The sequence below is a fragment of the Eumetopias jubatus genome, unplaced genomic scaffold, assembly GCF_037043125.1.
Source record: "Eumetopias jubatus isolate StellerSeaLion01/CBP00866 unplaced genomic scaffold, mEumJub1_p1.0 scaffold_12, whole genome shotgun sequence".
In the NCBI taxonomy this organism is placed as follows: Eukaryota; Metazoa; Chordata; class Mammalia; order Carnivora; family Otariidae; genus Eumetopias; species Eumetopias jubatus.
In genome coordinates this window covers 29918769-29934053 of record NW_028274818.1, presented here as the reverse complement: position 1 = coordinate 29934053, position 15285 = coordinate 29918769, and the positions used below count along the sequence as shown (strand labels likewise).

At 39.2% G+C, this 15285-nt stretch overlaps 1 protein-coding gene across 2 annotated transcripts in view; it reads left to right on the top strand.

Annotated features, from left to right (window-relative positions):
* NR5A2 (nuclear receptor subfamily 5 group A member 2) overlaps nt 1-6118 on the top strand; it is a 119365-nt gene extending 113247 nt beyond the window's left edge. For both annotated transcript variants that reach the window (XM_028120279.2, XM_088016664.1), the window contains one exon: nt 5871-6118. In XM_028120279.2, coding sequence (XP_027976080.1) covers nt 5871-6118 — 248 coding nt within the window. The remainder of the gene's footprint in view (nt 1-5870) is intronic.
* The last annotated feature ends 9167 nt before the right edge of the window (nt 6119-15285 follow it).

The following is a 15285-nucleotide window of genomic DNA, read 5'->3' as shown; positions in this document are numbered from 1 at the left end:
CGGAAACAGGATAGAATTTAGTCTTAGACATCAGCATTAAAAATATCTCGTCCTCCCATTTCCAAACCCTAAACAGCCCTCACTCTTTATTAAGTGAACTTGGTTGATATGAAAAGAACTAGCAGGTTGCTCTCAAAATTCTTACAAAATTACGTGTGTAAATTATTTAAATATAGCCCTTTCAAAAATAATTTTAAAAATTCCTTACAGAAAACTCTTTCTCCTTTTCTGACTTATTAAAGGAAAGGGTCTTCTGAGGACAAATTGTGTACCAATTTATAGATCGCCATCCTTCCAAAAGCCTCAAGGAAAAGAAATGTTCTCTAGGTACAAAATGATACCTCTTTTTCCCACTTTCATCTCTTTCAAAGGACAAGATACAATTGTTTTCCCACATGTGGAAAATTAACAAAGATAATTATCTTCTCGGCAAAAAAACGGCACACTCCCATTTGAGCCCCCAGCCTCCCAACCTCCCAGCCCCCTTGCTCAGCAAAGGATCCATCACTGAAAAAAGTGCTGAACAGGAAGATTTACAGGCTGTGCCATGTGGCAGGTACCAGAGAGGCAGAAATCAGTGTCTTCATCTTCAGAAAGAGTCTGAGTGTTGTGTATGACTGAGAAGCCAGTACTGTAATGTATTCAAGAAGACCTAAGGGTTTACTTTCCAATAAGGATGGAAAAAATCTGAGCATGCCATTGTGAGCTTATCGTAATGCTGCTTCATATAAAAGTTGGTAATTAGTCCCTGAGTGAATAAAGTAGAATAGATGATAAGAGATTGATACTTAGAGGAGAAGCACAAAATGCTTTTGCCAGTCATCAAAATTTAAAGGTGATAGAAAAAGTGTTGGGGATGCCTCTTGTCTGTTTACATGTAATTTCCAACTCTGAATTTGCAATGATAGAGTTCATTAACTTGTATTTTTAAATTGTATTAAAAGGAAGCTTATAAATTTCAAAGGAGAACATAGAAGGCCAAATGCAGGAGACTTTGAGATCCAGCATAAGATACCACAGAAGGACTGATGGGAATTTTGGTCTCCTGTCAATCTCCCCACTTCTACCATCCAAATATGGTACAGTGGTATTTATACAGGAACTGAACAGCACATCTCAAAAATATATTATTTCTGAGGACTCCAGAATATGTAATAATTTTCCAAATTTTGTTTTCTCATGTAATTTAATATCAGTTCATTCATGAAGTTTTGGTGTTACAGAGTCCTGTTATAGATGAATTTAGACTCCCAAGTATGCCAGCCCCCTTTCATTACTTAATGTGGAATAGAACTTGATTTACAGGAAGAACATCCCAGAGAAAATGCTTAAGATTCTAAATGTATTTCATATATGAATTTTCACAAAAGGACATGAATTCCATGGGGCGCCTGGGTGACTTAGTCAGTTAAGCATCTGACACTTGATTTGGGCTCAGGTCATGATCTCAGGGTTGTGAGATCACACCCCTCATTGGGATCTGTGTTCAGCTCAGTCTACTTGAGATTCTCTCCCTCCTTCTCCTTCTGCCCCTCCCCCCACTTTCGCTCTCAATCAATCAATAAATCTTAAAAAAAAAAAAAGAATTCCATGAGTATTGTTGGAGCACACTTAAGTTTCTGGACTTTTCCCAAAAAGTAAATACAAATGAACTACAAAAAGAAAATTCTGAGTCTTCTGAGAGGTGTGTCACCTGTATTTTGGCACTCATCTTCTCTGTTGCTTTTAGGTCCTTGTGAACCATCTCGACCATAGCAGAGAAACTATGGTCTGCCTCTCAGCGCAGAGATGCAAGAAATGTAGGAGCTCAGGCACCCTATTCCAAATCGGAATGAGGACGTGGGCACATTTCCCTTAAAGCAAAACTGACCAGTGAAAATCCTCATTGGCAAAACATATAAATTAAGACTTGATTATTTAGACCACAGGATTTACACAGGATTCTTTAGCCAGAAAACACTGTCACATTTTAAATACTTTATTTCAGGGAGAAATCTATTGTATAAATCAATTTTTGAAAGCCAGTTTCAAATTAGAAAAAGAAAGGAAATTGGCTTATACGATACTTAACAGCTAAATGTAATAGGTAATATCACAGTGATATCAATCTTGGACAAATACATCAATAATATAAAGCAAACATTAATTGGAGAATTCTCTGGAGATGCTTTGACTAATACAGAGTCCTCACGCCAAGATGCTTACAGTCTACTAGGGAAACAGATGGTTACTAAAGCAATGCAAAATGCTGTGAGAGGGATTGCTAGCTGAAAGTAGAGTCAACCAGCAGAGCAATGATCCAGGAACTACTTGGTCAGTAAATGAGAGTAATTCCATAAAAATCTTGTTCTTTCTTTCTTTTTTTTTTTAACCTTACATAGTTTAAATATCAGGATCATTGATACCAAATTATAAATTATCTCTATAGACACAGAAACAAAATAGACAATCAATAAGTACCTTTGGGGCAATTAGCATAAGTTTTGTTAGACTTAATGAGAAATTCTTAGAAATGGCTTAATGGGAAAATTAATTCAGTCATATGAATTCAACTCTGATGGACTTTAGAGAAAAATTATAGAAATGGCCATAGTATGGGAAACCTGTATATTTTCCTTCAGAAGGAAAATGGCATATATTTTTAAACTTTTGGAACAAAGGTACCAGTTTGGATCAGTATTTATAGAAATTATCCAGCACATGCTAATCTGGAGACTTTAAATGATCATTCTGTGATAATAGTAAACACATAAGCCAGGACTAATGATCTATTCTTTTTGTTTTATGTTTTTTAGTAGATTTTTTGTTTCTTAACAGAGTGGCATAATTTATCACAGAAAGTAGAACCTAGGTCTCAAAAAATACATTTATCAAGAAAAAGAAAGTTTCAAAAACAATTTCCTAAAAAGACTTTTATTAATTTATCTTACATTTTTATACTGTGCAAATTCCTACATCCTCCCTATTAACCTCTATTACTCTTGTTAGATTTCCTTGCTTGTGAGAATATCTTTCATTGTAGCATAAAATAATGCTCCATTTCAGTTGTTTTTTTATAATTGTGTTTAGATCATTATAACACTGAAAGTGGCTTGTTTTCTTTTTCAACTTCCTAGTCGTATGTAAAAGAGAAAGGTGAATTCTGTCTCCTAAGTTGGATGAAGATAAAAAGAGAAAGCACTGAGAAATTTGCCAAAAATCGAACTATTTTTAAATGATATTAGCTTTCTGCTGTAATCCTTTATGAAGGACCCACACACATCACCAGAGTGTGGGCCCTTGAAAGGAGAACATGCACCGCAGGGGACAAAGCATGACGAGTGTAAATTCTTCTGTCCCGAACCCAGCTAGAGAATATCAGTGGTATTTCCAATTGTTGACATTTTATAATTTTGAACCAAATGTAACTAAATGTATCAGTCTTTTTAAATAATTTAAGATCATTTTGGGGGCGCCTGGGTGGCTCAGTCGTTAAGTGTCTGCCTTCGGCTCAGGTCATGATCCCAGGGTCCTGGGATCGAGTCCCACATCGAGCTCCCTGCTCCGCGGGAAGCCTGTTTCTCCCTCTCCCACTCCCCCTGCTTGTGTTCCCTCTCTCTCTGTGTCTCTCTCTGTCAAATAAATAAATAAAATCTTTAAATAATAATAATAATAATAATTTAAGAACATTTTTAAAATGTCTTAAATCAGGGCGCCTGGGTGGCTCAGTTGGTTAAGCGACTGCCTTCGGCTCGGGTCATGATCCTGGAGTCCCGGGATCGAGTCCCACATCGTGCTCCCTGCTCAGCAGGGAGTCTGCTTCTCCCTCTGACCCTCTTCCCTCTCGTGCTCTCCATCTCTCATTCTCTCTCTCTCAAATAAATAAATAAAATCTTTTAAAAAAAATAAATAAAAAATAAAATGTCTTAAATCAGATGGAAAATGCTTTATTAACTGTAAAGTAGGACATACATAAAATGTCAAGTGGGCAACAACTTGCCTACCAGTTTCAACGCCATAAGAAGACACAGCGCCTAATAGTGTAGCATTTATCTGTTGGTACATATCACTAATAAATAATCAATTTTTTTTATTCTCCCATCTCACTTTGAAATACATGTGGTATCCAGTGCTCACACTATGTACCTATTTCAGTACTTATTCCTCACTGTTTTTAATTTGGGGCAGAGACTTGGAGGATGAGGAGGGGGAAGCATGTTTAATGTGAAGTTACGGCTCAAAATAGAAACACTAAAATCATCCCAGACACATTTAAACAGCAAATGTAAGGTAACCTTTTTGTTTTGTTTTGTTTTGTTTTTGTTTGTTTTTACTCTTTATTTGAGTAGAGTTGACACAGTGTTTCATTGGTTTCAGGTATACAACGTAGTGATTGAACTTCTCTGTATGTCATGCTGGGCCCACCCCAAGCGTAGCTGCCATCTTTCACAACACTAGTGCAATATCACTGACCATGTTTCCTACGCTGTGCCCTTTATTCATGTGACTTAGTCATTCCATAACTGGCAGCCTGTATCTCCCACATCCCTTCACCCATTCTGCCTATCTCCCACCCCCCCCGAGGCAAGTAAGTAACCTTATTTTAAGAGGATTTAGAGATACCAAAATGGACGTGCACATATGTACAGGCTAAGTTTAACAGCCAAGTTCAGTGCCAGAAGTATTGGGTATTAGTTACTATGGTAACTAGTAACTGAGTTTAGTACATTTAACCTTTTAATCATAGTATTATGTGGCTTTCTTCAGAATCATTCTTATTTATTTTTGTCCAATTAGAAAATAAAACAGGGCTGGAGGCGTGCTGCATCTGTTTACTTTCTTAGCATGGACGTATGTAAACACACTTATCTATATATTTTTTTCCAGAGACTTCTATATACACATTATATAAAAGTTGTAGTTAACGTAAATAAACTCCAGAAGAGAAATTCCAACATCACCATTTTCCCTTGTTCATTGTCTGTGTATGTATTTGTATGTCAGTCTGTCTTTTTTTGACTCTATATTTCTCCCTTATTCAATATTTATAAGGACCTCTAGGGCAGATGCCTTAAAACAACTGGATGATCACCAGGAGTTAGGCTGCATGAATTGCCCATGTCCATCTTCTCCGTATGAGTGACCCAAGACCAGGAAAAAAAGGGGGGGGAGGAATAAAGTATCAGACGTTCAAACCACATTCAGGTTAAAGGGCACCGGCCATCCTGGAGCGTATTCTGCCTAAAGGACAAGGCTTTCATTTGATAAAGATCATTAGTCACTGAGATATATATTTTAGAGAGTTCTCAGTAGCGAATATTCTGTTGCCAGTCACTGGAGTGTACCAGATGGTTCATTAGCATAGGCTTGACAAGTCAAAGGCTTTCAGAATCATTTAGAAAATGTCAAACAGAAACAAGAACGCTGTCACTTTTTATTAGAATTAACTACATCATACCCTGGACACAGATTTCACCTTGGGTCAGAAAAATTAATACAGAATTATATGAATTGTGTAATATACTGGGTTAAGATAGGTCTTTCTCTAGGGACTCATTTGCTGGCAATATATTATGATCCCTCTACTTTAGGAATCCTCAAACCTTTCCTTTTGTAAGATATGAAAAGAGTTGACCTTGCTCAAAATCCATTGGTGTCTAATTGATTTGAGGTATATGCAGAATTTCAACAAGACATTCTTCTAAAGCTCTTTTGTGATCCTTTTCCCAGGAAGCTTGGTGAGTGGGGCTTACTGAATATTCAGCAGCATATAAAGTATGCTTTATGTCAGGAGGAAATACATCCATTAATTGAACACACTGCTGTAGTAAACAGGAATTAAAATTCCATTAAAATATCATGGTGTTTTTTTGTTTGTTTTTTAAATCCAGATGTCAAAAACCTTGAGAACTTCCAGCTGGTAGAAGGTGTCCAGGAACAAGTCAATGCCGCCCTGCTGGACTATACTATGTGCAACTACCCACAGCAAACAGAGAAATTCGGGCAGCTACTTCTTCGACTACCCGAAATCCGGGCCATCAGCATGCAGGCTGAAGAATACCTCTACTATAAGCACCTGAACGGGGATGTGCCCTATAATAACCTCCTTATTGAAATGTTGCATGCAAAAAGAGCTTAGGTTCCAACCCCTAAAAGCTCTGCTTTCAAAACAAAGAGATTGGTGGGGGGAGAAAAGAAGAACAGGAAGAAAAGGAAAAAAAAAAAAAATACTCTGAACTGCTCCAAGCAACACTAATTAAAAACTTGGTTTAAAGATATTGAGTTTAAAAAGGCATAATAATCAAATACTTAATAGCAAATAAATGATGTATCAGGGTATTTGTATTGCAAACTGTGAATCAAAGGCTTCACATCCCCAAAGGATTCCATATAAAAGACATTGTAACGGAGTGGATTGAACTCACAGATGGATACCAACCCCATATCGGAATAAAAATGGACAGAACAATTCTTGTATATTTAAACTGATCTCCGCTGTGAAGAAATTTAGGAACTGATCTGTGTTATTAATTAGGCTTATACAGCAGGGGATTTGAGCTTACAGAATGCCTCCATGGTAAAGCCGAACTAAAACAACTCAAAAAATCCATCGGCTGCACCTGTAATAGCCCTTCCCTCTTCCTTTCAAGGACCCAGCACCTTCTGTCCTATGATCACGGAATCTGTCCTTACGGATTTGTGCTCAGCCACACCCACTAGTAGCTCCACCAAATCATGAAAAGCCTAATTTTGAATGTCTATGTCTTAGACCAGCAAACAGCTAATAAGAACAGTCTACAATATGTTAGCTTGCCATTTGAAATATGTTCTGGTTTGTTTTGTCATGTGTTCATGTTAAAAAAAAAAAGCAGACAGTATCCCTCTTCTGATGTTATATAAGCATTAATTAATATTAAGGGAAAGGACTACAAATTTAAAGCAAATGCTCCATAGCTAAAGCAAGCTAGACCTTATTTCTGCTATTGTTACTGAAATGTGGCTTTGGCATTGTCGGATTTCATAAAAATTTCTTGCCAAAAGGCTTGTTAGGGTACATCCATCTTTTGAACCATCAAAGTTTGTAGTTCATTTGAAAATAAAACCTGAAACATATCTTACTGGGATGTCAAATAGTCACAGTGCTAAGTGGTTTAAAATAAAACCGAAGCATGTTAAGCTATTCAAAAAGAAAGAAAAAGGTGAGCTAATAAATTGCCTCAAATCTTCTGCTTGTTGCAGTTGAACATCCCCTAAACGTAGAATGGCAACAGTGATTCGAATCTACATATGGACTGGAAAGATACTAAAGCAATTCCAATCTTCCCCAAAAGGGAAAGGAAGAGAGTGATACTGACCTTTCTGAGTCATAGACCAAAGTCTGCTCTAGAACAAATATTGAAGGACAAAGAATTGCAAAACAAACTCTCCAAACAACGATAGCAGTATTATTGACATGTAATGCCACAGGTATGGAAGTCTTGCCTTATTTCACAATTCTGAGAGGTAGCTGTGCAGATGTGGATCAACATTTGTCTAAAATAAAGTATTAATACTTTCAAGTCAAATAAAAGATAGTGTTTACATTCTTTAGGTCCTGTGGGGGGAGGGGGGGAAACTGTGATATTACAAAATAGCTAAAGCAGTAATTTCCTTAATGTTATTTTTCTGATTGGTAATTATTTTTAACAGTACTTAATTATTGTATGTCGTGAGACACTAAAATCAACAACGGGAATCTCATTTAGACTTTGATTTTTTTGAGATTATCAGCGGCACAATCACTTGTAAAAACTGTAAAAACTAAAAGTATCTCCTAGTCCCTTAATTTTTTCATAAATGTTTCAGGCTTTTGAATAGTTTATTTATATTGTATATCATAGTTTCAACTGTAGACAATTATGATGCTAATTTATTGTTCCTTGGTTTCACCTTTGTATAAGATATAGCCAAGACTGAAGAAACCAAATATATGTGTTTACTGTAGCATGTCTTCAAGTTAGCAGAACATAGTTCAGGGACAGAGAAGGGTCTTAATGAATTAAAATCATTCACTTGATTAAATGTCTGTAAATCTTCATAATTCTTACTGTAGTTTATTTAATATCTATTGTAAATTATGTGACTTGTAGTTTCCTCTGTTTTCAAGTAAATTTAACAAGGGTAGAGTCTTCCCTGGTTTCCTTTACAAGCGTTGTAAGTTGTATACCAAAGATATTAGTTACTACTTCTGTGTGTACAAAAAGGATTATTTTATTATTTTTTTAATCACCTCTAATATTCGTCCACGTGAAGGGTACACATTTGCTAAGCTGAATGTCCACAGCTCCTCATGCAAAGCCTCAGTCACCTGTCATCACAGCTCAAAGGACAATGAAAAACAGCTGATCAGAGTCAATGTCCAAAGCATTAAATAGACTGGCAGCATCCTTACTCTCCCCACTTAAAAACCAAGTTGGCTAAGAAGACATGTGGAGAGGAATGGGTGTTGTTAACAGTTGCTGAAATGGTTGCATCCTGGTTGTGGAACATGGGTGGCGGCAATCATGAGATTGGTGGGGTAGGTAACTGGAGGGTCTTTAACACTGCAAAAAAAACCCTGAATACATTGATTCTGAAAGGCCGTGTTTTCTTATTTTAAATAATACAGTAGTACTCTCCACTGAAAATTAAACCTAAGAAAATTCAATTACTGGTATGTTGTTAACCTAGCAAATTCCATCCTAAGTATAGTTAGAAAGATGGGCAACACGGAGAGTTACATCCACACTCCTGCTGAATCAAGAACATAAGTTGATAAACAAGAAAGCACCACAGCCGACGTCTGTGGCCTGTCCAAAGTTGGCAAATGAAATTTCTCTAGTGCTCGTTGTTAACCAGTCTGTCACGAGACATTTCCTTAGCAACTGCCTTATCAATTACAGATTTATTAGTAAAAGCAGACTGAAATATAAACATTTTTGGCTTAGCGTGGTTTATTATAGTTGGTCTATGTTTGTAAACAGACAATCTGTAATGTCTGAACATTTGTATTACAGATCTGCAGCTACCTTGGACCTGAATCCATGCAATGTTTAGAGTGTGAAGTCGGTTACTTGTTGGCGTTTTCTTACTGTATCAGTGAAATACATATTGTCATGTCAGTTCTTGCCAGGAATTTCTCGACAAAATGGATTTTTTTTCAGTATTTCAATAAATATTGATATGCCCAGCCTGATAATTTTTTAAAAGTTTTTATGCTGTCCTCATTCTGTTAGATACTAAAGCTTCTAAGTAATTAAGATACCTGACTAGGAATGGAATCAAAAGATTTCCACACGAATAGATAACTTTCCCCTCTCTAGATACTATCTAGAGTAGTCTTACCCTTAGTTGGATCCTCAAAGCATTAAATGATCTGTGCATCCTATCCCTCCACATGAAATAAAGCATTTTATATTATTTACTGTTATAACTGATTGGCAGCAAAATCTTCAAGCATCTTTAACTTTTTGTCTACCCTGTGCCCTAATAACTTTACCAAGTGCCTTGTTAATTCAAGTGATCTTCAGAACAGCTCCATGTGGTATTATTAGGTTCCTCTTAAAGTTTCTTGCTCAGAGTGAGAAACTAGCCAATGAAGGAGCAGGGATTTGAACCCAGGCAGTTCAGCTCCCCCCTGTCTCTAAACCAGGGCGACACCTAGGATTTGCTTCGAAAAGAAAAGATATTAGATAAAATCAGGCATCAAATCACTGCTAAGTATACAAATATCAATAACTTAGAAGCCTAAAAGCCTTTTACATTTCCTGGAGTTTAACCCAGAAACAGTAAGATGTCTATGTCCTTGAAATTAGAGTTTAACCCAGAAACAGTAAGATGTCTATGTCCTTGAAATTAGCCTTTCTCGGTATCATTGAGCATTTGGAGATGTTTAAAGCAAGGAAATACATACAAAATCCATTTTGGAAATTAATATTTACCTCTACTACAAAATGAGTCAAGAGCCACAAAACAGTATGCTTATGAAACATTGTGATGCGGGGAAAGCCATCTCCTTTCGCCCCGCCCCTGCCTCCCCATAAAACTCCTGCCTCTTTGGGGGAGGCAGGGGCTGTCATCTCTTTGCCAAGAAGGCACTGATTTTTCTCTGGGTCCTTCAAAAAGATACCAAGGAAACAGATTCAAAACGCTGCACTTAGGATCTAGTAGATTACAGAACTAAGATTTTTAAGCAACTAAATAGTGGCCTACAAAACATACCTCCCTTGTCAACTTCTTACCAGGAAGAACTTTGTTAAAAAAAAAAAATTCTTGCTGACATTCCATGGAATATGAAAATACATATTCATATTTAATTGAACTATAACTTAGAGGAAAGTATACAGCTAGATACATTCTTTCATATGTATAACCCAGGTAATCATCACAGAAGTCCAGCAAGGTATAGAGTATCAATTTTTAAAATGTTTTTATAAGTGATTATACACACTTAAAAAATTTGATGGAGAGGGAGATCCTGCAAAGCCCAACCCAGCATCCGCAGAGGTCATTCTAACGAGAGCAGAAGCCTCACTCCATCACCTAGAATGACAGAGTTGCTAAATCCATCGGCATGATAGAGCCCCTAAGAAAAAAGTGGCTCACGCTGATGTGCATTTGATTGTTCCATTTGATATTCACAATCACTTTGAAGAGGTTTGTACCTTTAACTAAGTTTGACGTTCAGTTTGAAACCATCTCTGATGTATATTTTTATGAGAAACATGTGGAGAGTTTGCTCAACATATAACACAGGTCAAAATGCTACGATACTTAGTGATCTTGACATTTCCCTGGAATAATAAAGACCAATTTTCCTTAACACTGAACAGGAAGTGTATAGTTTAGTCACTCAAAATAAATAATCTTGCAGTACTTTAACTGCTTCACAGAGGCATTTGTTTCATGTTAGTTTAGGAATTAATAATTTGGTGGCCGATACCAGGCAGTAATTGTGGTTCGTTTGTAGAAAAACTTAAGAACCGATCTGTGAAACAATGCATGTGTAATTGTTGATAGAAAAGAGAAAAAAGAGGCAAAAAGAAGTGTAATTAGACTAATCACTGAGTGTCCCCAATATGAGTTTGACACTAAACAACCAAGAAACCACTAGACTGCAGCAAGCTGGACCTTCCACACTCCACTCCTGAGCTGAGGCCAGTGTCCTTCAGACCCCAGGCTGCCCAGGAGGTATTACGGATGCCAGACCAGATGCCCTGGGACACTAGATCTGAAACTGTGCTCAGGACCACATCAGTCAGAAAGGGCCAAAAGGAGACAATGTGTTGATACCTGATTTGCATCTAATTCTTGAACTTTATGGACCGCAGACCACAACACTCCCATCTCACCTGATCGAACAGCAGCCCCCTGTCCTTGGCCACCTCTGTCGGCCCCACCTCTCAGGAAGAAGCCCAGCCCAGTGAGCTCTGACTGGGCCAGAACTTCCAGCACTTGAGCCACAAGAACTGAAGCCCCTCCAGATTCCCCCCAACCTTGGGCCACCCCTGCTTTTCCTCATGCATCCCCCCCATTACTTCGGCATCCAAATCCTGCCCGTTACTTTCCATAACTCTCAAATCTCTCCTCTCCTTCCCTTAGATCAGGCCCTTAGCATTTCTTGCCTAAAATTATTCAATAACCTGTGGGCTGATCTGCCATCAATCTCAGCCCACTCCACGCCTCACTCCCTACAGCTGCCAGCGTGTCTTCCTACCCCAGAGCTGACCATGTCACTCCTTCGATTCCAGTCCTGTGATGCTTAATATCTTCAGGAAAAAGTTCCAACCTGCCCCCCTAGACCTCACACCTCAGACCTTTTAGACAGAGCATCTGCCTGCCTTACCAGGCTCCGCAGAGCATCTGCCTGCCTTACCAGGCTCCGCTCCCCAAAACGTACCAACCACACTGAGCTACTTGCCACCCTGAACAAATCCTGCTCTTTCCTGCCTCTGAGCTTCTAGGCACATTCCCCAGTGGCTCACCAAACTGAGACTAGACTTGGAGAAATCTTCCTAGCTGGCCCTATCCCATACGAGCCGCCCCACCAAAGGCAAAAGATCCCATTTCTAGGCCCCTCAGCCTCTGATATGAATCGTACTCTGGTCTCATTGTCTTTCTCTGCCTGAGTTGCCCCGTGAGCATAGGGCAAGGGCAGTGCCCGGAACAGCTCTAAGCCACTGGCCCCGGGCTGGTGACGAGAACAAGCATGATCTTCACAGAAGGATAAGGATAGTGCTCCCCAGTCTCCTTGACTTTGGACATTTTAGTGGGGCCAAGACTGAGATCATCTAGTGCTCACCCGGCATGCTCATCCACTCCAAACTCAGTATCACAAATGAATTTTGCGTTTCCTTCAGGGATGGCTCCCATGTGTGACGGCATCCCGACTCCCATCCTGAGCATGTGGTTAATCCAGAGAACTTGGCAGTGAGAATGGCATTACTTTATGGATACAAGGTGCTCAGCATCTCTGCACACCAACTGAAGAAAGAGATGCAGAAGGGAGAGGAAAGGTGCTTTGCAGCACCAGGGAGCAGAAACTGGTGGTGGTAAAATTGGTAGATATCACAGACACAAAGAGTTTGGCACGATGTGAAGGAAAGAAATGTCTACAATCAAAGCTTTCCAAAAATGAAACCAACTTCCTAGAGGCTGGTGATTTTGCAGAAACTGTTCCACCTAAAGCTGGGGTTGACGAGTGTTGGGGACATCCAGCGGATGGCTGGTCACCGCTAACGGCCCTCCAGAACAGACAGTCCAAGATTCCAGCATGACCATCCAAACAGACAGGTCCAAACCTTCAGGAAGGATCTTCTTCCTCACTTCTTCCCTCCAGGAAAAAAAATGTGCTTGTGCCTTTGAAGTCTGCTTGCATGATGAGATACTGACGGACAAGATCCAGCCAACTCCAGAGACCTAAATGTCTAAGAGCTGAATTTACAAAGCTCATTTCGATGTCTATGTATGACGCAAGAGAGAAATCACAGCCTGCCAAACATGTTAGACCAGCTCATCCCTTACATCAGGCAGCAGTTAATGCTCTGAAAAAGAAAGTGTCTGCTTTTTGAAAAGTTCTAGCCACACATCCAAAACTGCTGGTGTGCCCTACATACACCTCCACTGTGAGGGGCAAGATGCCCTTTGGCTCAATGAGGTAATCCTCATGTAGTTGCTGGTACTTGCTGTCCCTGCCCATCCTTACAGCTCTCCCTACCATCTGACAAAAGAGAGCAAATTAAAGAGGTTACACTAGAAAAACTCAGGACGTCCATAAAAATATCTTAACTGAAGGAAAAAACAATTTGTTTATTTTTTTATTTAAATTTGATTAACATATACTGTATTATTAGTTTCAGAGGTAGAGGTCAGTGATTCCTCAGTCTTATATAACACCCAGTGCTCATTCCATCAAGTGCCCGCCTTAATGTCCATCACCCAGTTACCCCATCCTTCTACCCCCTCCCCAAAATTTGTTTATTAATCCAGGATTTCTCACCTGAAAAATATTAGTTGAGCCTCTACTGTGTTCCAGGCAATGATCTAGTTAAGGAAATGCATTTAAAGAACACATACTAGGGGCACCTGGGTGGCTCACTCGGTTAAGCTTCCGAATCTTTGATTTTGGCTCAGGTCATGATCTCAGGGTTGTGAGACGGAGCCCTGAGGAGCACTCAGCAGGGAGTCCGCTTCTCTCCCCCTCTCTCCCTCGCCCTCTGCCCCTCCCCGCCCCCTCGCTTGCACGTACATGCATACTCTCTCTCTCAGATAAATAAATAAATCTTTAAAAAAAAAATAAAGAACACATACTGTAAATAATTCATGAAACCAGCAGCCTCTATTTATGTGCTATGAAGTATGACAGACTTGATAGCTATCTTGTCTCCCCAAAATCCATCCTCCCTTTTACCCTGGACACTTGGCTACCAGTTAAAGGCTACATATTCCACCTTTTTCGTAGCCAGGGGTGACCATGTGAGTAAGATGGGTCAGTGACAATGGGCTGTGAGTAGAAATGATAAGAGCAACTTCTCAGTTTTCCCCAACTTTAGAGACAATCCACTTTACCTGGACTTCATCTCTTAACCCCTTCGCTCGCTGAAGCCCGGGTGTGGCAACAATCCTGACGCCTAGGGGACTGAGGAGCGAAAAGGTGGAAAGTACCTGGGTCTCTCGGTGACCTGGTGAGTAGTGCCCACTGGCTGGACTTAGGTAAGAGAGAAACAAACTGCTCTCGTTTAAGCCACTGTATTTTGGGGTATCTTTGCTTCAAAAGCTTAACATTGACCCTCATACACAAAAATGATTTCATTTAATCCTCAAGACAATCCTACCCAGGACTAAAGGAACTGAAACTTACAGAAGTTAAATAACTTGCCCAAAGTCCCAAAGCTAGTAAGTGATAGAGCAAGGGTTCAAACAGTTCTGAGTCCAAACGCCAAGCTTTTAACCACTTAGCTGTAGTGCCTTCCTGAAAGCACAAACCAAGGCATCCTGCAGGTCCAACATTTATCTCATTAAATGAGCATTCTCTTTAGAATTCAAAAGAAACAATGGTGGCAAACACATTTTTTTTTAAATTATGGCACCAAAATCACAAAATTTTTCTTTGCTTCAGTAAGAGCCTGAATAAGCTTGGTTCTAACCACAGACAGCTAAAATAGGTATCGATTGGCCAATGCCTTGGGAACATCCTCAACCCAAAAATTCTTCACATAAATGAGAATTTGGGGTGACAACTTCTATTTGTACACCATCTTAACAGAAAACATCATCATAATCACCACCCCTTGCCCAAATATTAGTCCTGACCATGTTGTAACTTTAAGAGCTACCCTAACTTTCTCATACCCCCGTTTGACTAGAAGTTTCCCTATTTATTTTATCACAAAATTATTTGAAAAACATCCTCTGTGCATTCATTTTGGAGGACTGTGTGAATCCAAAGCAATAATGTCTATGAAGAGAAAACATTCTGCGCTTGTCATTTCTAGTCACTCTACTGCCATAGACCCAGTTACAGAAGTATTCACTATTAAAAAAAAAATCTTGTTAACTAAATGGAATTTTTAAAAAAAAGAACTGCAAAGAAAAAAAATCTTGGCGTGCCTGGGTGGCCCAGTCAGTGAAGTGTCTGACTCTTGGTTTCAGCTCAGCTCAGGACCTCATGGTCCTGAGACTGAGCCCTATGTCAGGCTCCAAGCTGAGCATGGAGCCTTCTTCTTCTTCTTCTTTTTTTTCTTTTTAAAGATTTTTATTTATTTATTGAGAGAGAGAGAGAATGGTAGA